At 43.4% G+C, this 26,182-nt stretch overlaps 1 protein-coding gene across 1 annotated transcript in view; it reads right to left on the bottom strand.

The window, feature by feature from the left end:
* Nucleotides 1–3,713: 3,713 nt before the first annotated feature.
* Nucleotides 3,714–26,182, bottom strand: part of LOC135548201 (uncharacterized) — a 38,453-nt gene continuing 15,984 nt past the window's right edge. The window contains exon 3 of the mRNA XM_064977551.1: nt 3,714–4,842. Coding sequence (XP_064833623.1) covers nt 4,641–4,842 — 202 coding nt within the window. The 3' untranslated portion in view covers nt 3,714–4,640. The remainder of the gene's footprint in view (nt 4,843–26,182) is intronic.

The raw sequence follows: 26,182 nt of genomic DNA, 5'->3' as shown, positions 1-26,182 counted from the left end.
GCGCATGAAAGTCGCAATTACCTTGACCGTGTCCAAGGCGAGCAACAGGGTCATCTTAAGATCCAGTCTGTGGCAACCACGTTCGGATGCAAGCCCCCGAGTCTAAGTTGGACCTCTCACGGAAAAGGCCCAGAGATCCATCACCTCAGGATGAGGGTGGAATACAGTGTTTCCCATGGCAGTTTTCCCCAAGTTCCCCTAACAGATAGGACTACATTAAATTCATTGTGTTTTTGCAAGTTTTTTGGGACCCCTTGAGGCATCCCGGCAACTACATGGGTGTAGCCCATGGGGGTAGCCAGTCACAGGAGACTTGAGTGGCTCTGCCCAGAAAGACTCCAACAACGTCAGACAGTCTTAGAAGGCTGGTGCACGCAGTAGGACAGATGTAGAATTACTCTGAGAGGAGATTCCATTCTTCCTAGTCTTGATTGCCTCAAAGGAGGGGAGGTCAGTTATTAACTCCTGCCCTACCTAGAGATTGCACTGCCTGATGCGGCAAGAGACATGCCATCGTTCACTTCCGAATTTGTAGTAATTAAGGTCCGCCCTCCGGGAAAGATCGGGGTCCTCCGAATCAGCCTGAAGCGCCAAGCGGAGGGGAAGCCGGAGTAGGTACCCCCTCCTATTGGACTTCGTTGTCAACAGAGTTATCCTTGAGCAGGGATGAGGCCTGGGCAAGTCTTTCCATGTGATTTACACTATGTCTAAGGACACCGGAGCCCAGCTGAGCACAATGCACACAACTAGCAGGGTCAACGAGAGCCTCCATAGCATAGTCAACTCTGAGGAAAGTAGTACAGAGCAGAAGGGAATCCATCAGGGACATGTAATGGCTACAATTGCCTAGCTTTGCTAGGCTTGCATTGCTTTTTCTACCCCTTCCCTGGCGACTTCGCCCGGTAAGCCTGTCAACATCTCGTTTTGACGAGACGAACACGAATGGAATGATCGGGGGGCTAGCTACTCCACACACTGCTACTGTACTATGACATGTAGTTGGAAAAGACACAGGATAATTTAAGCTTGAGCCAGGTAAGCAGAATCAGAAATCTTTATTTACCAGGCTGCTGGGAAATAAATGCAGTCTTTATACCTTCGGTGTCGTGAAAGTATAGCTAAAAGGGATATTTACACTGAACAAAAATATAAACACAACATTTAAGTGTTTCATGAGCTGAAATAAAAGATCCCTGAAATTTTCCATGCGAACAAAAAGCTTATTTCTCAAAAATGTTGCGCACAAATTTGTTTACATCCCCGTTGAGAATTTCTCCTTTGCCATGATAATCCATCCAGGTGGCAGGTGTGGCATATCAAGAACCTGATTAACAGCTTGATCATTACACAGGTGCAACTTGTGCTGGGGACAATAAAAGGCCACTCTAAAATGTGCAGTTGTGTCACACAACACAATGTCACAGATGTCTTAAGTTTTTAGGGAGCGTGCAATTGGCATGCTGACTTGAGGAATGTCTACCAAAGCTGTTGCCAGAGAATATAATGTTAATTTGTCTACCATAAGCTGCCTCTAACGTTGTTTTAGAGAATTTGCCAGACCATCCTCAGACCACGTTTAACCATGCCAGCCCAGGACCTCCACATCCGGCTTCTTCACCTACTGGATGGTCTGAGACGAGCCACCCAGACAGCTGATGAAACTGAGGGTTTGCCCAGCCGAGGAATTTCTACACAAACTGTCAGAAACTATCTCAGGGAAGCTCATCTGCATGCTTGTGGTCCTCACCAGGGTCTTGACCTGACTGCAGTTTGGCGTCGTAACCAACTTCAGTGGGCAAATGCTCACCTTTGATGTCCACTGGCACGCTGGACAAATGTGCTCTTCATGGATGAATCCTGGTTTCAACTGTACTGGCAGATGGCAGCTGACAGATAATGTGTATGGTGTTGTGTGGGTGAGTGGTGGACTGATGTCAACGCTGTGAACAGAGTGCCCCATGGTGGCGGTGGGGTTATGGTATGGAAATACATAAGCTACAGACAACGAACCATATTGCATTTTATTGATGGCAATTTGAATGCACAGAGATACCATGAGGAGATCCTGAGGCCCATTGTCGTGCCATTCATCCACCTCCATTACTTCACATTTCAGCATGATAATGCACATGCCCATGTCGCAAGGATCTGTAAACAATTCCTGGAGGCGAAAATGTCCCAGTTCTTCCATGACCTGCATACTCAACAGACATGTCACCCTTTGGGAATGATTGGAATGCTCTGGATCGATGTGTTTGACGGCGTGTTCCAGTTTCCGCCAATATCCAACAACTTCGCACAGTCATTGAAGAGGAGTGGGACAGCATTTCACAGACTACAATCAACAGCATGATGAACTCTATGTGTCGTGCTGCATGAGGCAAATGGTGGTCACACCATATACTGACTGGTTTTCTGATCCATGCCCTACCTTTTTTGAAGGTGTCTGTGACCAACAAATGCATATCTGTATTCCCAGTCATGTGAAAACCATAGATTAGGGCCTAATGAATTTCAATTGACTGATTTGTCAGTAAAATCGTAGAAATTGTTGCGTTTATATTGCGTTTATATTTTTGTTCAGTGTAATTAGCTGGCTAACTGACGATAGCCAGTTAGCTGAGCCATCACGTGAAATACCAATTTCTGACTTGAGTATCTTGAGGTAGAAATGCATGGCTAGGTTATCTTTTACAGGGGAATGTAAAAGAGATGGTGCTTCAATGGTGTGGTAACACAAACAAACCAAATGGGGGTTTAGCCTAAAGGTTGCTAGCTAAAACACCTGTGGTGCAGTTAGCCCACTAGCCAGCTAAGACAGTCAAAAGTTCAGCTCGCTAACTACGAACGGTGGGAATTGACAGAGAGCTAGAGTGGGATGCTATAACAGTGGAGCTCAAATAAAATTGTTTTTGTCAAATGCTTCGTGAACAACAGGTTTACTTAAGGGGGCTTTCCAACAATGCAGAAAGAAACAATTAGAAATAATAGAAAAATAATATAATGAGGAATAAATACCGAATGAGCAGCGATAACTTGGCTATATACACTGGGTACCACTACCAAGTCGATGTGCAAGGGTACGAGGTAACAACTTGGCTATATACACTGGGTACCACTACCAAGTCGATGTGCAGGGGTACGAGGTAATAACTTGGCTATATACACTGGGTACCACTACCAAGTCGATGTGCAAGGGTACGAGGTAACAACTTGGCTATATACACTGGGTACCACTACCAAGTTGATGTGCATGGGTACGAGGTAACAACTTGGCTATATACACTGGGTACCACTACCAAGTCGATGTGCAGGGGTACGAGGTAATAACTTGGCTATATACACTGGGTACCACTACCAAGTCGATGTGCAGGGGTACGAGGTAACAACTTGGCTATATACACTGGGTACCACTACCAAGTTGATGTGCAGGGGTACGAGGTAATAACTTGGCTATATACACTGGGTACCACTTCCAAGTCGAAGTACAAGGGTACAAGGTAAAAACTTGGCTATATACACTGGTTACCACTACCAAGTCGATGTGCAGGGGTACGAGGTAACAATGCTAATTGTGTTTAGGCCAGGCAACAGGTGTTCTGTAGTTACCCGACGACAAAAAGCACTGCTAACAAGCTATACCAACTTGTGACTCATCACAAGACTTAATCATGTAAAAAATCAATGACAGCATTAATGACAATATTCCCAAACAAGTTGTTGTAAAATACTTTATAGAGCAGTAATCCGTATCTGAAATATAGCAATTCAACCAGTAGAACTCTGTTTTATGTACAATTTAATATGTTTTCCCCCCTCACTTTTCCTCCTGGTGCATTTCTCAGCCTGTCTTGTTGTATGTATGTGTGTGGTTTTTGTATAATCAATTCTATTAAAAGTTTTGAATACGGGTCATCATAATAATTGATTGGTTGAAACGTCTCAGGGTATAAAAGCTGGTGTTCTAACCATCATTTGTCCATTGATGATGTGGATGGATCCTTCCACTCTTCTCTCTGTACACTCATTCTTTTCCGCTCTTTTTTAATCCCACCATGCCCGAGCCTTTTATACCTCCTCACTTCCTTAACCTTCATTTTGTCCTTACCCTTTATTTTCATCTTCTACACTTTCACTTCAACAATTGCCTTTACAGTACCTCCCACCCTGCACTTAAAACTGACCACAGCTGCTGAAGAGGCATTTATTGAGGTGCAACTACAACAAGCATGTTTGTTTCACTCTTCACTCTATACAGTTCCAACACCAGGAACAGCACAGATTCCATTCATCTACACACCACGGTTCTTCCAGGTCCTTTAACTACTTTTATGTTTCTTTTATACCTCTGTTATTTATGTTTGATTTCTCTTTATACCTCTTTTATTTATATTTTATATCTATTTTATACCTCTTTTATATCTCTTTTAAACTCTCTTGTTTACTGCTTCTTCTCACACTTGTTTCTCTCTCCATCCACATCAGGGCTGCACACTTCACACACTACCATTCAGACCCTCACAGTCTATAGAGGAAGCATGTAAAGTACTGTATCCATCTCCGTCCTTCACAATCTTAAGAAGGAGTGGCCTTATTCATTGTGTCCTTCCCTATTCCACCCTCCCTCCAAAGTTTAAAGTTCACAAGAACCAGAAGCACTTCTTCCTGCTTTTCTTGCCGCTGTGAGGGGGGCGTGCCAGTGTCACCGGCAGGGGTGTTTCCTGGCGGTGTGGCGTGGTGGGCTGAGGGGTCACAGTGGGCAGGAGGGAAACCTCTGGAGGGTCCTCTACCCTCCACGTGCGGGTCACTGCCCCCTCCTGCAGTCGGAAGTCATGCTCCACACTGCAAAAGAGGGAGAGAAGGAAGGTTTATGTCACAAATACTCATCTCACATGATCATGTCAACCTGAAAACTGTACCATGGGTGCATTCATAAATTCACTCTGGCAATCTACTGTGATATAAGTGCACTCTGGTTTGATAGTCTCAGAGCGCAGAATAATTTATGCATTTACGAACAACCTACAACCAGTTGTTGAGACAGGTTTCAGTTAACATAAAAAAGCACAATTCAATTGTTGCCAGTAACACAGTTACAATCACTAACCCTTATACAGTATACTCAGAGAAAAAAAGGGTTACTCATAGGAGAATCCTTTTTCGTTCCAGGTAGAACATTTTTGGTTTCATGCAAAACCCTCTGTGGAATGGGTTCTGTATGGAACAAAAGGTTTCTACCTGGTACCAAAAAGGGTTCTTCAAATGGTTCTCCTATGGGGACAGCCGAATAACCCTTTAAGGTTCTAGATAGCACCTTTTTTCCAAGAGGATAGCTCTATAACCAGGTCTGCTAGGGCAAGTAAAATTGCCAGAGTGAAGTGTTCTCTCATTTATGTCTGAAAGTAGCTAGCAAGCTAGCCAACTTTAGCCAGTTAACTTCGGTGCTTGACTGCGGTTGTGAGATCAGAACGCTCGGGTCAACCCTACTCTTCAGCCCAAGCAGCCAGTGCGTCCAGTATGCGCTCCGACCACTCTAATAGTGAATGGCTCGGAATTTACAAACTGAAAATTTATGAATGTCCCAGAGTGCACTCTGACACTGGAGGCAATTTATGAACGTACCCATTGTCCTTTCCTGCACTCTTAGATATAAGGTGCTATCTAGAACCTAAAATGGTTCTTTGGCTGTCCACAGAGGAGAACCCTTTGAAAAACTCTTTTGGTTCCAGGTAGACCCCTTTTGGGTTATATGTATAACCCTTACCACAGAGGGTTCTATCTGCAACCAAACATGTTTTTTTTTATCTGGAACCAAAAAGTGTTATCCTATAGGGACAGCTGAAGAACCCTTTTGGAACCCTTTTTTCTAAGTGTGCTTGGTTCCAGCAACTATGTTGGATAAGTAAGCAGATCAGCAGAGTACAGCTTGGCTCAGCTTGGTTCAGCTTGTAGTGTGAATGAACCAAAAGAGGGGTAGAAAAAGGAAGGGAAGAAATAAGTAAAATAAAAGGCAGCTAAGATACTGTGTCAGAAGAGATGGACCCAGTATGTAGGAGTAGCGTCAGTTTAAACTCTGATGCACCTCCCCCACATTCTTTAAGATATTCGGGTGAAGCATTAATAAATAAACACATCGTAGATAAAGAAAAGCCTATATGGACAATATTTACTGGCTGAACTACTTTTGTCAGCAGTTGCATGTTCAGTATTCAAAATTGTGCTTCCCACTGCAAACAGATTTCTTCTCTCTTTTTTGACTTTGCTGTCTGCTGATTCTTGCTGATTACGCAGTGAGTGTCCTAGTTTGCTAGGTAGAGTTTCTCATCACAGCACAGATGCTTAGATGAAGTGAGGATTCCCTCTTTCAGTGGGAGGAGAGAGAGAGAGATGCTGAGGGAGAGACTTGACACAACAGCAGGACCCTGAGCTTCAGAAGAGCAACAACTGCAGAACAATGATATGTAACCGGAGCTTCATATTCCTCTCGAGTCATACTAGCTGTCAGAATTTGCCACACACACATTTAGGAATTCAGGCACTCAGACAGACGCAAGCAGGTAGAGTAGTGGACAATCAGCAGGCAGAAACACTAAATGGGAACATTACAGACAGGGTATGTCAAAGAGGATCCATCCCCACTATACACTACAGACAGTAGCCTAGAAGGTGGTGAAAAGCCAATTCACAACTAAACCTCTTTTCATTCTAGAATGTAAAGAGCCCATTCATGGCAGCTTGGAACACAGAGCGTTGATGTCTGCTGTGTGGCGGACGGCTAAAGCTTCAAACAAAAACACAGACCAACTGCAGCAAAGCATAAATAGTGGAGAGGCAGCATCAAACACTAGCTGACTAGCCTACTCCCTCTGCTCCATCCTAACACACACACACACACACACACACACACACACACACACACACACACACACACACACACACACACACACACACACACACACGCACGCACGCACGCACACACATGCACACACACACACACACACGCACACGCCACCACTATCCCAACATCACTCCCCCGGGGAAATGTCCTGTGTTCGCGCTGTGTTCCTCTGTGCAAATGAATAGCCCCAGTCAGTGGGCCCAGCGTGATCAAGGCTCTAAGGCACTGGATAGAGCTGTCCTCCCTCAACCTTAATTATCTCGACTAACTTCGAGCAACGAGAAGCCGAATTAGTGACTACAGTACAGTGCTGTGTCAAGAAGCTAAGCACCAAACACAACACATGCATGCGCACGTGCACACACACACACACACACACACACACACACACACACACACACACACACACACACACACACACACACACACACACACACACACACACACACACACACACAGAAACAGATTCCAATAGTGAGATCTGAGAGAAAGTGATAGGTATGGGATTCTTTACATGGGATCTTATCGATGATATGCATCTATACAGTGTGTGGTGTGTATGCATTTAATCTGATCTTTAATTAAATCTTTTTGAAAATATTTGAAGACATGGTTATGTGAAGAAGTTTGAGAAAATACTGTAAGATGTACTGTAAGGAAATATTTGACAGTTTTCTGAGTTTTTCTTGATTCTATTGTAGGAGGGTTGAGTTGAACACAGCTAGAGCCTAAAGGGACTAGGGAGAGGAGGATCAAAGAGATTCCAAAGTCAACAATAAAATAAATGGGAATGTTCCTCTCAATGCTGAAAAGGTTCTAGCAGGAAGCCATCCCATTCTACTGAGTGGCCTGACCTTGCTCTGCAAACTTTTATATCTTCTGAGACTTGTACTTTTTAAACTGTTTTTTTTGGTTTGTTTCCACAACTGGGTACCGGTAGTATGCTGAAACAGTAGCGACCTTGCTCTAGGGCACCACAACAGCGTACCGCACCAGGGACTTGAATCAGCAACGTTCTGGTCACAACCCCACTAGTCGTCCTAACCCTTAGGTCTTACGGCATATTGTTGCCCTGACAATGTTATTAGAGAAAATAAACACAAGAACACTGCCAACTATTGGCTGAAACAATTCTATTAAGGGTAGAGTGACACTCACTCACTCAGATGAGTGTCTGATCATCCAGGATGAAACACCATTTTGTCCAAAGGGAATGGTGTAACGACGTTCTTCGTTTGTCGAAAGAGAGTCGGACCGAAATGCAGCGTGTTGGTTACTCATGTTTATTAATTGAACAAACGACGATACATGAAAAAACAAAAACGACAAACGGAACGTGAAAAACCTATACAGCCTGTCTGGTGAACACTAACACAGAGACAGGAACAATCACCCACGAAATACAAAGTGAAAACCAGGCTACCTAAATACGGTTCCCAATCAGAGACAACGAGAATCACCTGACTCTGATTGAGAACCGCCTCAGGCAGCCAAACCCACACAACACCCCTACTCAGCCGCAATCCCAAATACTACAAACCCCAATACGAAAATACAATACATAAACCCATGTCACACCCTGGCCTAACCAAATATATAACGAAAACACAAAATACAATGACCAAGGCGTGACAAATGGGCTCCGGTGGATTGGATAGTAAAATGTGACCGACCAGCTCAATTCGGGTTTATGTAGCAACATTTGAAATTGATTCTGAGCTATAAAATTGAATATCATACACTACAGGTAAGGAACAATGGGAAAGTAATTCTGCTTTGAAAATGTATAAACTTGTAACCCCACTTTTGAGAAAAAGGCTCTTGAATGTTTTGGTACACCTACTGGAGATCTCTTCTTTGTATACACCCATTCACCCATCCATCTCTTTAAGGATTCACATGTGTAAACAACCAAAGATTTCAAGACTAAAGGCTGGTTTATATTACGTCTATCAATATGTCTGTATACAGTTGTCATTCATCACAAGGTCATTATTTGCAAGTTAATATAATTAATAGTTAAGATAATTAGAAAAAAATAGCTTACGGTTGTAAGTGTGATGAATTAAAAGCAGGGCATTCTACTGGATAATTGTTGGAACTTTTCTCGTTGGTCTAACGTTAAATCCTAATTTGACTTTGGTGCAGCTCATGTTGTCCTTCACATTACCGTCTCTGGTAAACACACACTATATCATATAAAATCTAAGTTTATTTGTCACATGCACAGGATATAGAAAGTGTCAAAGGTACAGTGAAATAGCTACTTGCATGTGGAGTCTTGTTTAGACGTAGAATAATATTACTACACATTTCATACATGGAATGTTAGCTAGCTGCTTTAACTTGCAACGAGAACGACTTCTGACAAAATTAGAAACGTATAATACAATGTAGCTAGGTAGACTCTCTTACCTGTATACACAATGAACGCTTCTCCCTTTCTGTCACGGATGCCATAGTTGCCCTTAGTTTGAAGATGTAATTTGGAGACAGGTGTTTTATACAACAGCCTTCGACTCCCTCTGCATTTGCAATCAACCGCCTGAATTTTCTCCATCCTCTTGGCTATCATGCTCTGCTTCCACCGGGCATTCCACTGATTTCAAAACTCAGTCCTCCAGAAAGAGAGCTATCTTTAAAATAAATCTGAGTTAGAAAGGATTACCTACACATACTGAGCAGCTCATTATAGACAGAAGAGTGCTACATGGCAGACCAATCCAAACAGCATGTCCAGCCCATCCATTACAGTGCCTTGCGAAAGTATTCGGCCCCCTTGAACTTTGCGACCTTTTGCCACATTTCAGGCTTCAAACATAAAGATATAAAACTGTATTTTTTTGTGAAGAATCAACAACAACTGGGACACAATCATGAAGAGGAACGACATTTATTGGATATTTCAAACTTTTTTATCAAATCAAAAACTGAAAAATTGGGCGTGCAAAATTATTCAGCCCCCCCTTAAGTTAATACTTTGTAGCGCCACCTTTTGCTGCGATTACAGCTGTAAGTCGCTTGGGGTATGTCTCTACCAGTTTTGCACATTGAGAGACTGAATTTTTTTTCCCATTCCTCCTTGCAAAACAGCTCGAGCTCATTGAGGTTGGATGGAGAGCATTTGTGAACAGCAGTTTTCAGTTCTTTCCACAGATTCTCGATTGGATTCAGGTCTGGACTTTGACTTGGCCATTCTAACACCTGGATATGTTTATTTTTGAACCATTCCATTGTAGATTTTGCTTTATGTTTTGGATCATTGTCTTGTTGGAAGACAAATCTCCGTCCCAGTCTCAGGTCTTTTGCAGACTCCATCAGGTTTTCTTCCAGAATGGTCCTGTATTTGGCTCCATCCATCTTCCCATCAATTTTAACCATCTTCCCTGTCCCTGCTGAAGAAAAGCAGGCCCAAACCATGATGCTGCCACCACCATGTTTGACAGTGGGGATGGTGTGTTCAGGGTTTAGAGCTGTGTTGCTTTTACGCCAAACATAACATTTTGTATTGTTGCCAAAAAGTTCAATTTTGGTTTCATCTGACCAGAGCGCCTTCTTCCACATGTTTGGTGTGTCTCCCAGGTGGCTTGTGGCAAACTTTAAACAACACTTTTTATGGATATCTTTAAGATTTGATTTGATTTGATTTCTTCTTGCCACTCTTCCACAAAGGCCTGATTTGTGCAATATACAACTGATTGTTGTCCTATGGACAGAGTCTCCCACCTCAGCTGTAGATCTCTGCAGTTCATCCAGCGTGATCATGGGCCTCTTGGCTGCATCTCTGATCAGTCTTCTCCTTGTATGAGCTGAAAGTTTAGAGGGACGGCCAGGTCTTGGTAGATTTGCAGTGGTCTGATACTCCTTCCATTTCAATATTATCGCTTGCACAGTGCTCCTTGGGATGTTTAAAGCTTGGGAAATCTTTTTTGTATCCAAATCCGGCTTTAAACTTCTTCACAACAGTATCTCGGACCTGCCTGGTGTGTTCCTTGTTCTTCATGATGCTCTCTGCGCTTTTAACGGACCTCTGAGACTATCACAGTGCAGGTGCATTTATACGGAGACTTGATTACACACAGGTGGATTGTATTTATCATCATTAGTCATTTAGGTCAACATTGGATCATTCAGAGATCCTCACTGAACTTCTGGAGAGAGTTTGCTGCACTGAAAGTAAAGGGGCTGAATAATTTTGCACACCCAATTTTTCAGTTTTTGATTTGTTAAAAAAGTTTGAAATATCCAATAAATGTCGTTCCACTTCAGGATTGTGTCCCACTTGTTGTTGATTCTTCACAAAAAAATACAGTTTTATATCTTTATGTTTGAAGCCTGAAATGTGGCAAAAGTTCGCAAAGTTCAAGGGGGCCGAATACTTTCGCAAGGCACTGTATTTCAGCCAATCATGGCTTGTGGGAGCGTTCCTGTCTTTTCTGTGGCTAAACCAACTCGGTTCATAATTTAACAATTGTATTTGTATTTACAGATGGCATACACATTTGTTATTAAGGCACATGAAAGTTCACATGTTCAAGAAGGCATTTCTGCTCAAAATGCATTTTGAAAAAAACATGTTTACTTTCAAATGCCTCTCCTGTGAGGTAGTGACACAGATCACTACATTTATGATTTCAGTGTTTACCTGTTTTTTATGTATTGGAGATTAAATTAGATTGTACAATTACAGAGGCAGTAAAGTTTTATGCTCACCATCTGTGCTTGGTGATATTCCAGGGGGCATCATGTAGGAGTTGTTTGATTCAGGTGGGAAATTCAGTATGTCTCAACCCATGACTTTTATATAATATTCTTATTAAGGAGTAGCTCGCAGTTAAGGAACAGCAGGTGATGGACATATCAATCAATCAATCAAATGTATTTTATAAAGCCCTTTTTACATCAGCAGGTGTCAGAAAGTGCTTATACACTTGGAGAATTTATTCCACATTTACCAGCAGAAAACAGCAAGATATATTTGTAGTTCTCTCCAAGGAACCCTGAACATGCTAAAAGAAAATAACATTTTGTTTTAGTGGGAAACTAAACTGAACATTTTGCTAAAGGCTCAGGGGCTTTAACTCTCTCTGTCTCTTGGTCTCTCTCTCTCCGTCTCGCTCTCTCCCTCTCTTATACCTGGACCTGGAGACTTGGACACATTTGCATTCTGTTCCACCAAGTACCTCATTGGCATTCAGTTCCCAAACTGTGACCATTCTTTGAAAATAGTCTCTCTTTTTACTTGAGTACACCATCAGGACGGGCAGATTGTGTAGTGAGCTATAAAGAATGTGTGTCATAGAGACCAAAGTGCCGTTGTTTAGGTGTTTTATTACGTATCCAGAGGGGTGCCATTTTGTAGGCTGTTATCCTATTAGTTTAGTCTCTCCAACAGTATGTTATCAAGCGCTGCTGGACAACAGTGTCTGACTCAATTTGAACTACTTTCAGGTATGAAACAAAATATACAATTCCCAGTTTATGCTTCAAAACCAACTTTATAAGAGGTTTTAAAAATAGGTTCTATTGGACTCAAACTTACATGACACACAGTAAGACATTGTTGGCAAAATAGATGGATTCAGTTCAATGCATGTTTCATATAATTCACCAATAAATTTCTTGTTAGTCCCAAAAAATACTGCTATCAGGTTATAAATCACAGATGGCCTGGTACATTGCTTGCTGCATCCACACATTCGGGATTCACTGTTTCAGTTTCAACGACTCAATATTTTGAACAAAAACGCACAACTGTAAATAAGGCTGGGAATGCGAATACCAACTAGCAAGGACAATGATCACAAGTCAGTCATAACGTGCCCAATAGGCTGGCGCACATGTCAAACTAAAGGTCCGCGGGCCGAATAGAATACACAGCATATTATGCACATCTGCAAGCATATCAGCAAAGGCTGGACAAATATTATTGATATTTTCTTTTGTTTTAATGTTAAAATTATATATACATATACAGTGCCTTGCGAAAGTATTCGGCCCCCTTGAACTTTGCAACCTTTTGCCACATTTCAGGCTTCAAACATAAAGATATAAAACTGTATTTTTTTGTGAAGAATCAACAACAAGTGGGACACAATCATGAAGTGGAACGACATTTATTGGATATTTCAAACTTTTTTAACAAATCAAAAACTGAAAAATTGGGCGTGCAAAATTATTCAGCCCCCTTAAGTTAATACTTTGTAGCGCCACCTTTTGCTGCGATTACAGCTGTAAGTCGCTTGGGGTATGTCTCTATCAGTTTTGCACATCGAGAGACTGACATTTTTCCCATTCCTCCTTGCAAAACAGCTCGAGCTCAGTGAGGTTGGATGGAGAGCATTTGTGAACAGCAGTTTTCAGTTCTTTCCACAGATTCTCGAATGGATTCAGGTCTGGACTTTGACTTGGTCATTCTAACACCTGGATATGTTTATTTTTGAACCATTCCATTGTAGATTTTGCTTTATGTTTTGGATCATTGTCTTGTTGGAAGACAAATCTCCGTCCCAGTCTCAGGTCTTTTGCAGACTCCATCAGGTTTTCTTCCAGAATGGTCCTGTATTTGGCTCCATCCATCTTCCCATCAATTTTAACCATCTTCCCTGTCCCTGCTGAAGAAAAGCAGGCCCAAACCATGATGCTGCCACCACCATGTTTGACAGTGGGGATGGTGTGTTGCTTTTACGCCAAACATAACGTTTTGCATTGTTGCCAAAAAGTTCAATTTTGGTTTCATCTGACCAGAGCACCTTCTACCACGTTTGGTGTGTCTCCCAGGTGGCTTGTGGCAAACTTTAAACAACATTTTTTATGGATATCTTTAAGAAATGGCTTCCTTCTTGCCACTCTTCCATAAAGGCCAGATTTGTGCAATATACGACTGATTGTTGTCCTATGGACAGAGTCTACCACCTCAGCTGTAGATCTCTGCAGTTCATCCAGAGTGATCATGGGCCTCTTGGCTGCATCTCTGATCAGTCTTCTCCTTGTATGAGCTGAAAGTTTAGAGGGACGGCCAGGTCTTGGGAGATTTGCAGTGGTCTGATACTCCTTCCATTTCAATATTATCGCTTGCACAGTGCTCCTTGGGATATTTAAAGCTTGGGAAATCTTTTTGTATCCAAATCCGGCTTTAAACTTCTTCACAACAGTATCTCGGACCTGCCTGGTGTGTTCCTTGTTCTTCATGATGCTCTCTGCGTTTTTAACGGACCTCTGAGACTATCACAGTGCAGGTGAATTTATACGGAGACTTGATTACACACAGGTGGATTGTATTTATCATCATTAGTCATTTAGGTCAACATTGGATCATTCAGAGATCCTCACTGAACTTCTGGAGAGAGTTTGCTGCACTGAAAGTAAAGGGGCTGAATAATTTTGCACGCCCAATTTTTCAGTTTTTGATTTGTTAAAAAAGTTTGAAATATCCAATAAATGTCGTTCCACTTCATGATTGTGTCCCACTTCTTGTTGATTCTTCACAAAAAAATACAGTTTTATATCTTTATGTTTGAAGCCTGAAATGTGGCAAAAGGTCGCAAAGTTCAAGGGGGCCGAATACTTTCGCAAGGCACTGTATATCCTATGTACATAAGTGGGAATTATATCGGGCCATATCCTTTCAAATAAAACAATAAAGCAAAAGCCTGCAGAGTTCTGTCATGCTATCCAGGTCTATGCACAAACAGTTCGAGATCCAGAAGTAAGTCCCTCACTGTTGCCACTTGTTATAGACCCCCTACCAGCTCCTAGCTGTGCCCTGGGCACCATATGTGAATTGATTGCCCCCCATCTTTCATCAGAGTTTGTACTGCTTGGTGACCTAAATTGGGATATGCTTAACACCCCGGCCGTCCAACAATCTCAGCTAGATGCCCTCAATCCCACACAAATTTTCAAGGAACCTACCAGGTACAACCCCAAATCCGTAAACATGGGCACCTTCATGGGCCCTCTAAATGGACTCTCTAAATACACCTCTGCTGTTTTCAACCAGGATCTCAGCGATCACTGCCTCATTGCAGTGGTGTGGGGGCTGTGCTTTGGCAAAGTGGGTGGGGTTATATCCTTCCTGTTTGGCCATGTCCGGGGGTGTCCTTGGATGGGTCCACAGTGTCTCCTGACCCCTCCTGTCTCAGCCTCCAGTATTTATGCTGCAGTAGTTTATGTGTCGGGGGGCTAGGGTCAGTTTGATATATCTGGAGTACTTCTCCTGTCCTATTCGGTGTCCTGTGTGAATCTAAGTGTGCATTCTCTAATTATCTCCTTCTCTCTTTCTTTCTCTCTCTCGGAGGACCTGAGCCTAGGACCATGCCCCAGGACTATCTGACATGATGACTCCTTGCTGTCCCCAGTCCACCTGGCCGTGCTGCTGCTCCAGTTTCAACTCTTCTGCCTTATTATTATTCGACCATGCTGGTCATTTATGAACATTTGAACATCTTGGCCATGTTTTGTTATAATCTCCACCCGGCACAGCCAAAAGAGGACTGGCCACCCCACATGTGCTCTCTCTAATTCTCTCTTTCTTTTTCTCTCTCGGAGGACCTGAGCCCTAGGACCATGCCCCAGGACTACCTGACATCATGACTCCTTGCTGTCCCCAGTCCACCTGGCCGTGCTGCTGCTCCAATTTCAACTGTTCTGCCTTATTATTATTCGACCATGCTGGTCATTTATGAACATTTGAACATCTTGGCCATGTTCTGTTATAATCTCCACCCGGCACAGCCAGAAGAGGACTGGCCACCCCACATAGTCTGGTTCCTCTCTAGGTTTCTTCCTAGGTTTTGGCCTTTCTAGGGAGTTTTTCCTAGCCACCGTGCTTCTACACCTGCATTGCTTGCTGTTTGGGGTTTTAGGCTGGGTTTCTGTACAGCACTTTGAGATATCAGCTGATGTACGAAGGGCTATATAAATAAATTTGATTTGATTTGATTGCCTGCGTCTGTTATGGGTCCACGGTCAAACAACCACCCCTCATCACTGTCAAACGCTCCCGAAAACACTTCTGCAAGCAGGCCTTTCTAATCGACTTGGCCAGGGTATTCTGGAATGATATTGACCTCATCCGTAAGTAGAGGATGCCTGGTTGTTCCTTAAAAGTGCTTTCCTCAACATCTTAAATAAGCATAACCCGTTCAAAAAAATGTAGAACTAAGGACAGATATAGCCCTTGGTTCACTCCAGACTTGACTGCCTTTGACCAGCACAAAAACATCCTGTGGCGTACTGCACTAGAATTGAAGAGTCCCCATGATATGCAACTTTTCAGGGAAGTCGGGCACCAATATACATAGCCAGTAAGGAAAGCCAAGGCTAGCTTTTTCAAACAGAAATTTGCATCCTGCAGCACAAATTACAAAAAGTTTTTGGACACTGTAAAGTCCATGGAGAATAAGAGCACCTAATCCCAGCTGCCCACTACACTGAGACTAGGAAACACTGTCACCACCGATAAATCCACGATTATCGAGAATTTCAAAAAGCATTTCTCTACGGCTGGCCATGCTTTCCACCTGGCTAACCCAACACCGGCCAACAGCTCTGCACCCCTTGCAGCAACTGGCCCAAGCCCCCTCTCCCCACGCTTCTCCTTCACCCAAATCCAGACAGCTGATGTTCTGAAAGAGTGGCAAAATCTGGATCCCTAAAAATCAACTGGGCTAGACAATCTGGACCCTCTCTTCCTAAAAGTATCAGACGCCATTGTTGCATCCCCACTACTAGTCTGTTCAACCTCTCTTTTGTATGAGATTCCTAAAGATTGAAAAGCGGCTGCGGTCATCCCCCTCTTCAAAGGGGGAGACACTCTAGACCCAAACTGTTACAGATCTACATCCATCCTGCACTGCCTCTCTAAAGCCTTCGAAAGCCAAGTGAACAAACAGATCACCGATCATTTCAAATCCCACCGTACCTTCCCCGCTATGCAATCCTGTTTCCGAGCTGGTCACGGGTGCATTTCAGCCACACTCAAGGTCCTAAACAATATCATAACCACCATCAATAAAAGACAGTACTGTGCAGCAGTCCTGGCCAAGGCTTTCGACTCTGTTAATCAATGCATTCTTATCGGCAGACTCAACAGTCTTGGTTTCTCTAATGACTGCTTCACCTGTTTCACAAACTACTTCTCAGATAGAGTTCAGTGTGTCAAATCGGAGGGCCTGTTGTCCAGACCTCTGGCAGTCTCTTTGGGGGTGCCACAGGGTTCAATTCTCGGGCAGACTCTTTTCTCTGTATATATCAATGATGTCGCTCTTGATGCACGTGATTCTTTGATCCACCTCTACGCAGACGACACCATTCTGTATACATCTGGCCTTTCTTTGAACACTGTGCTAACAAACCTCCAGACGAGCTTCAGTGCCATACAATACTCCTTCGGTGGCCTCCAACTGCTCTTAAATGCTAGTAAAATGAAATGCATGCTCTTCAACCGATCGCTACCCAACCGCCCGTCGAGCATCACTATTCTGGACAGTTCTGACTTAGATTATGTGGACAACTACAAATACCTAGGTGTCTGGCTAGACTGTCGTGGGTGGAATAAGAGGAGGACCAATGCGTATCGTGGTAAGTGTTCATATTCTTTAATGAAACAACTGAACACTGGGGAGGGGGGGGGGAAGACAAACAAACAGTCCTGTACGTTGAAGAAAAACTCAGAACAGAAAATAATCACCCACAACTCAAGGGTGAAAACAGGCTGCCTAAGTATGTTTCTCAATCAGGGACAATAATTGACAGCTGCCTCTGATTGAGAACCATACCAGGCCAAACAGAAATACCAAGTCATAGAAAAAATAACATAGACTGCCCACCCAACTCACGCCCTGACGATACTAAAACAAAGACATCACAAAGGAACTAAGGTCAGAACTTGACAGATAGTGTGGTCGACAGCTTATCGTAAGGTACTCTACCTCAGGCGAGCAATACCTAGAGACTTCTTTATTGTTAGACACCGCGCACCAGTTGTTATTGACAAAAAGACACACACCCCCACCCCTCATCTTACCAGAGGTAGCGTCTCTGTTCTGCCGGTGCATGAAAAATCCCACCAGCTCTATATTGTCCGTTTCTTCATTCAGCCATGCTTCGGTGAAACATAAGATGTTACAGTTTTTAATGTCCCGTTTGGTAGGATAATCTTCATAGTAGGTCCTCACTTTTTATTTTCTAACGATTGCACGTTAGCAAGGAGAATGGAAGGCATTGGATTTTTATTTGCTCGCCTCTGGCTTCTCAGCAGGATCCCTGATCTGCGTCCCCTTTTCCGGCGTATTTTCTTCACGCAAAAGGCGTGGATCTGGGACTGTTCCAGTGAAAGCAGTATATCCTTCTCATTGGACTCGTTAAAGGAAAAAGTTTATTTCAGTCGGCGCTGAATAATCTCTTTTCTGATGTCCAGAAGTTTTCGGTCATAAGAGCCGGTAGCAGCAACATTATGTACACAATAAGTTTAAAAATAAGTTAAACAACACGCAAAAAAATAACAAAATTGCACAATTGGTTGGGAGAATGTAAAACGTCAGCCATGTTCTTCGGCACCATCTTCCCTCATTAGATTTAAGCTCATCTCGCTCTGGCTAGCATTAGTTGATCTTGTTATTGTTGATGTGCATAGGCAAATGAGGGACAGAGAGCCTAACTTTTCATGGTTGTTTGATCAATAGGACTGTGAAGTTCTCAAATGTAAGAGAACTCTCTCTATCCTGTGGTATTTACAGAAATCCATTCAGGTGTGTTTTGTGGCTTTTGGCAAATGCGTTTTAATGATCTAAAGTCATGCTGTTGCTACTGCCTATAAAACACACAGTCCAGTTCAAAGTGAATGGCAGGCATATGTGGCAAATGGCTTATATACTGTACATATAGGCCTACTTTAGCTCTGATTGGCTATGGCGCACCGGTCTGAGTAGACTCCGGTCCTGGACAAGACAGATGTTTTTATTAGATTTGATTTACTGCAGTGTATATCAATTGTCCAAATGCACGTTACTTTCCCACTCTATATTGCTATAGAATTTTCACAAATGCCTTACTATACGTCATTCCCAAACATTCTATGGATTTATGAAAAAAGTGAAACTGACCATATCTAAGTGCTTGCTTGTCAGAAAATGTTTTTTTTAAATTGTCAGATTTTTCCTGGGGGTGTACATGAACAGGTTTGAATACGATTTCATGTTGCTAAACCACTGTCAGTTCCACTTTAAATATAACCTTTCAAACTGACATTTAGTAGTAGAACTAAGCGAGAGGGGGTGCACTTTCAGTATATAGCTTTAATCCAGCTGCATCATAGGATCCTAATATACTAAAGTGCACACACACACAGAGATAAATGCAAAAATGCCTGTGTGTATGCTTGTATGTGTACGTGCTCTTTAAAACAGGTAGTTTGGCTACTCAGTGATGGTGGATTAAAAAGCGAGTTGAGGTGATGGATGGCTGGATACTGCCTTTGTTTGTCCTGAGACTAACTGCTGCGCTGTTGAGCTATTGACTGATAGCTGCTGGAACGAAAGGGACTGATGGATGGATGGATGGAAGAAAGAAAGAAAGAAAGAAAGGAGGAATGGGTGGATGGATACAGATGATATTTCAGGGGGAGAGGTGTGACAGTCGCCTTACTGGAGGAATGGAGGGATGGGGAAGAGAGAGAGAGAAAGAGAGAAAGAGAGAGAGGTAAATATCACTTAGCATCTCTCCAACTGTCTCTCCCATTCACTCACACATGAACACACGCATAGCAACCACGTTGAGCTTACTCTTTTCGTTTGTTTTTTAGTCTTTTTACATTTTCGGACTGTGAAGGTTAAGATGATCCCAAGGGGAGTGGCAAAAATATGGTTGAGGAGTGGAGCGAGAGAGTGGTGGAAGGGGAGGGTAGGGGAGGGGTGTGCAGAGAGGCAGGAAATAGGGAACAGGCTGAGAGGAATGGGCAGGAACACACTTAATGCTCCACAAAACTTGACATCCTCGGGCGACTGATGGAGGATGGCGGTCACCGACAGCAGAGGCCAGGCATATCAACCTGACCACAACGTTTTCTTAATGGTGCTCTATAGAAGGGATGGAAGAAGGAATGAATGCTGAGAACTAATGGTGCAGTCCCATTAGGTGAGAACTACTGGTGCAGTCCATTAGGTGAGAACTACTGGTGCAGTCCATTAGGTGAGAACTACTGGTGCAGTCCCATTAGGTGAGAACTACTGGTGCAGTCCATTAGGTGAGAACTACTTAGGTGAGAACTACTGTCCCATTAGGTGAGAACTACTGGAACTACTGGTGCAGTCTACTGGTGCAGTCCCATTAGGTGAGAACTACTGGTGCAGTCCCATTAGGTGAGAACTACCCATTAGTGAGAACTACTGGTGCAGTCCCATGGTGAGAACTACTGGTGCAGTCCCATTAGGTGAGAACTACTGGTGCAGTCCCATTAGGTGAGAAACTACTGGTGCAGTCCATTAGGTGAGAACTACTGGTGCAGTCCCATTAGGTGAGAACTACTGGTGCAGTCCATTAGGTGAGAACTACTGGTGCAGTCCATTAGTGAGAACTACTGGTGCAGTCCCATTAGGTGAGAACTACTGGTGCAAGGTGAGAACTACTGGTGCAGTCCATTAGGTGAGAACTACTGGTGCAGTCCATTAGGTGAGAACTACTGGTGCAGTCCATTAGGTGAGAACTACTGGTGCAGTCCATTAGGTGAGAACTACTGGTGCAGGTGAGAACTACTGGTGCATTAGGTGAGAACTACTGGTGCAGTCCATTAGGTGAGAACTACTGGTGCAGTCCATTAGGTGAGAACTACTGGTGCAGTCCATTAGGTGAGAACTACTGGTGCAGTCCATTAGGTGAGAACTACTGGTGCAGTCCATTAGGTGAGAACTACTGGTGCAGTCCATTAGGTGAGAACTACTGGTGCAGTCCCATTAGGTGAGAACTTTAGGTGAGAACTAATTAGGTGAGAACTACTGGTGCAGTCCATTAGGTGAGAACTACTGGTGCAGTCCATTAGGTGAGAACTACTGGTGCAATGCAGTCCATTAGGTGAGAACTACTGGTGCAGTCCCATTAGGTGAGAACTATGGGTGCAGTCCATTAGGTGAGAACTATGGTGCAGTCCATTAGGTGAGAACTCTGGTGCAGTCCATTAGGTGAGAACTACTGGTGATTAGAACTACTGGTGCAGTCCATTAGGTGAGAACTACTGGTGCAGTCCATTAGTCCTGGTGCATTAGGTGAGAACTACTGGTGCAGTCCATTAGGTGAGAACTACTGGTGCAGTCCATTAGGTGAGAACTACTGAACTACTGGTGCAGTCCATTAGGTGAGAACTACTGGTGCAGTCCATTAGGTGAGAACTACTGGTGCAGTCCATTAGGTGAGAAACTACTGGTGCAGTCCATTAGGTGAGAACTACTGGTGCAGTCCATTAGGTGAGAACTACTGGTGCTAGTCAGTCCATTAGGTGAGAACTACTGGTGCAGTCCATTAGGTGAGAACTAGTCCCCATTAGGTGAGAACTACTGGTGCAGTCCATTAGGTGAGAACTACTGGTGCAGTCCATTAGGTGAGAACTACTGTCCCATTAGGTGAGAACTACTGGTGCAGTCCATTAGGTGAGAACTACTGGTGCAGTCCATTAGGTGAGAACTACTGGTGCAGTCCATTAGGTGAGAACTACTGGTGCAGTCCCATGGTGCAGGTGAGAACTATGGTGCAGTCCATTAGGTGAGAACTACTGGTGCAGTCCATTAGGTGAGAACTCTGGTGCATCCCATTAGGTGAGAACTACTGGTGCAGTCCATTAGGTGAGAACTACTGGTGCAGTCCATTAGGTGAGAACTACTGGTGCAGTCCATTACTACTGGTGCAGTCCATTAGGTGAGAACTATTAGTCCCATTAGAGAACTACTGGTGCAGTCCATTAGGTGAGAACTAGTCCATTAGGTGCTAGTCCATTAGGTGAGAACTACTGGGTGAGAACAGTCCCATTAGGTGAGAACTACTGGTGCAGTCCATTAGGTGAGAACTACTGGTGCAGTCCATTAGGTGAGAACTACTGGTGCAGTCCATTAGGTGAGAACTACTGGTGCAGTCCATTAGGTGAGAACTACTGGTGCAGTCCATTAGGTGAGAACTACTGTGCAGTCCATTAGGTGAGAACTACTGGTGCAGTCCATTAGGTGAGAACTACTGGTGCAGTCCATTAGGTGAGAACTAACTAGGTGAGAACTGGTGCAGTCCATTAGGTGAGAACTACTGGTGCAGTCCATTAGGTGAGAACTACTGGTGCAGTCCATTAGGTGAGAACTACTGGTGCAGTCCATTAGTGAGAACCATTAGGTGAGAACTACTGGTGCAGTCCATTAGAGAACTACTGGTGCAGTCCATTAGGTGAGAACTACTGGTGCAGTCCATTAGGTGAGAACTACTGGTGCAGTCCATTAGGTGAGAACTACTGGTGCAGTCCATTAGGTGAGAACAGGTGCAGTCCATTAGGTGAGAACTACTGAGTCCATTAGGTGAGAACTACTGGTGCAGTCCATTAGGTGAGAACTACTGGTGCAGTCCATTAGGTGAGAACTACTGGTGCAGTCCATTACTGGTGAGAACTACTGGTGCAGTCCATTAGGTGAGAACCCATAGGTGAGAACTACTGGTGCAGTGCTACTGGTGCAGTCCATTAGGTGAGAACTACTGGTGCAGTCCATTAGGTGAGAACTACTGGTGCAGTCCATTAGGTGAGAACTACTGGTGCAGTCCATTAGGTGAGAACTACTGGTGCAGTCCATTAGGTGAGAACTACTGGGTGCAGTCCATTAGGTGAGAACTACTGGTGCAGTCCATTAGGTGAGAACTACTGGTGCAGTCCCATTAGGTGAGAACTACTGGTGCAGTCCATTAGGTGAGAACTACTGGTGCAGTCCATTAGGTGAGAACTACTGGTGCAGTCCATTAGGTGAGAACTACTGGTGCAGTCCATTAGGTGAGAACTACTGGTGCAGTCCATTAGGTGAGAACTACTGGTGCAGTCCCATTAGGTGAGAACTACTGGTGCAGTCCATTAGGTGAGAACTACCATTAGGTGAGAACTACTGGTGCAGTCCATTAGGTGAGAACTACTGGTGCAGTCCATTAGGTGAGAACTACTGGTGCAGTCCATTAGGTGAGAACTACTGGTGCAGTCCATTAGGTGAGAACTACTGGTGCAGTCCATTAGGTGAGAACTACTGGTGCAGTCCATTAGGTGAGAACTACTGGTGCAGTCCATTAGGTGAGAACTACTGGTGCAGTCCATTGAGAACTACTGGTGCAGTCCATTAGGTGAGAACTACTGGTGCAGTCCATTAGGTGAGAACTACTGGTGCAGTCCATTAGGTGAGAACTACTGGTGCAGTCCATTAGGTGAGAACTACTGGTGCAGTCCATTAGGTGAGAACTACTGGTGCAGTCCATTAGGTGAAAACTTCTGGTGCAGTCCATTAGGGAAAACTTGGTGCAGTCCATTAAATACTGGTGCAGTCCATTAGGTGAAAACTACTGGTGCAGTCATTAGGTCAGTCCATGGTGAATGGTGCAGTCCATTAGGTGAGAACTACTGTTGGTGAGAACTAACCCATTAGAACTTGGTGCAGTCCATTAGGTGAGAACTACTGGTGCAGTCCCTTTAGGTGAGAACTACCTTTCCATTAGGTGAGAACCTGGTGCAGTCCATTCTACTGGTGCAGTCCATTAGGTGAGAACTACTGGTGCAGTCCCATTAGGTGAGAACTACTGGTGCAGTCCATTAGGTGAGAACTACTGGTGCAGTCCATTAAAAGAACTACTGGTGCAGTCCCATTAGGTGAGAACTACTGGTGCAGTCCAAACAGAACTACTGGTGCAGTCCATTAGGTGAGAACTACTGGTGCAGTCCCATTAGGTGCAATATGGATTTGTAAAAGGAACAGTGCAGTGATATGAAATTACACTTTTATAATTAACCTAAAGCAATCAGACCTATTCTTACTTCAGAGGGGTTGGGTTAAATTTCCCTTTCCTTTTTATATTTAGTCTCTCCCAGACTTCTACCACCATAAAAATACTTTAGGTCAGCTGAAGCAAACAAACAGTTTTTGTCTGTAACTTTTTTGGTTTTAGAATTATTAACCAAAATACTTTAACATTTACAGACGTTTCTGTAAATTAGAATATATGATATTGAGTCAATCTGCTAGTTTAACATTAATGGACAAATAGAACCATCTCACTGGTTGATTCAACATTGTTTCCACGTCATTTCAACCCAAAACATCTATTTGATGAAGTTCACTCAACATGGAAAACTGATTGGATTTTCAAAAAAGTAATCACCCAATGGGCATTTTGTGTTTTTTTTTAACCTAAAAAATAAATGTACTTATCATATATCATATATTCTTATCAAAACAAGACATTGAACTGACGTCTGTGGGATCCTTCTTATATTGCATCCAAATAGCAGATTCATCCTCTTACATTAAGAGACAACCTATTTCAGCAGATTGGGGATTGTGCGAATGTAAGCGGTTTAGCTTGGCTAATTTAGCTGTGGGTGTGATATGAGTGTGATTAGTATTTATATTACACAGCCACATTAGGCAGTTTATTCTTGTTATGTACGGCACTCTCTTCCCTGTTTCAAAGACATGATGGCATGACACGGATGGATACCATCTGGCATCAATATTGGCATGAGCAGTATCTGTGATTATTGCCAAAGACAGCATAAACAAGGGTTCTCTATCATTCCTTATCTCTCTCTCTCTCACACACACACACACACACACACACACACACACACACACACACACACACACACACACACACACACACACACACACACACACACACACACACACACACACACACACACACACACACACACACACACACACACACACACACACACATAAACACCTGCAGTCACATACACACATACTTTACAACAAATATATTTTTAAATCTCAATGGAGTACACTGTTAAATTAATGTCCTTTATGGATCCCTGGTTTACAGCAATAACAACATGTGCCATTACATTATGTCACAGTGTGCATTATTGTATCCTATTATGTTCACTTGAAGGTGTGTGTAGCTCAATTATAATGTGGAACTCGCTGAGAGAAGAGCCAGATCATGCTGGCTGAGCATCATATCCCTGTGCTATTTCATCCAAATGGGAATCGAACCCACAGGGTTTCTTCCACCTCTCCCCTGTGAGCCGCCTGTTGCTCCATGGCCTGGCTGCCCCTGAAGGAAAGATGGATTGCATCAGGAGCACAGCGCACTACCGACCCTGCCCTTTACAAACACACACACCATCTACTCCATTGTCCACCTCATCTGCAGGCCCCTAACTCAGATACACTGACAGGGTATTTAGCGAAAGGTCGGCGTAAAGAATCGGACAAATCCCTCTTTAGAAAAACATGATTCCTACTCATCTAGTTCTGCAGAATGCACACGTCCACGTCCATCGTTTAACGCTTTACTCTTTCTGTTCTTCTCTTTCTTACACAACCACCACACACACACCATTGGAGGTCGGTGCTATTTAAGATGAGGGAGACAGATTCTTTTTTTTATGAGCTTGGCCTTATTTCTATTACAGCATACTGGATGACTGTCATTCATATTCCATTCACCCAGTTTAATGTAACATCAATAGGTTTAGGTTGCTACATGATACTCTTATTTTCCCTCTACCCAACATGAGGTTGCTACAACCTAGCCAATTAATGAAAGTTTACAACGTAGGTGCACACAGGTCAAGAGAAAGATTTGAGGTGGCAGACAGTGACATATGGAGAGACAGTGACACATTCAATACCGCCTTGCACAGTCTTGCCTGCATCTAGCTGATACGGTGTAATCATTAGTCCAACAGTTGCAAACAAGAGTTTCTATTGGACAAATTCAGGTATGTTTATCCCCGTTTTGTTCCATTTGCAAAACATTTTTCAACAGAATGAATACACATAAACAGAGTTCACTTTCCTAGCAGCCACTTCCTAGTCCTTCTCACATTTCCACTCTCTCCTACATTTTAGTCATTGAGCAGACACTCCTATCCAGAGAGTACTTAGTGCATAGTATATTTTCTTTGTACTGGTCCCCTGTGGGAATCAAACCCACAACCCTAGCACTGCAAGCACCATACTCTACCAACGGAGCCACAGTACATAGGACTCGCCTTTGCTCACCTTTTCCCTCCACTTCTGGACTTCAATGTACAAC

Source organism: Oncorhynchus masou, chromosome 11 (genome assembly GCF_036934945.1).
Source record: "Oncorhynchus masou masou isolate Uvic2021 chromosome 11, UVic_Omas_1.1, whole genome shotgun sequence".
Taxonomy (NCBI): Eukaryota; Metazoa; Chordata; class Actinopteri; order Salmoniformes; family Salmonidae; genus Oncorhynchus; species Oncorhynchus masou.
This window is presented reverse-complemented; position numbering and strand designations above follow the sequence as displayed.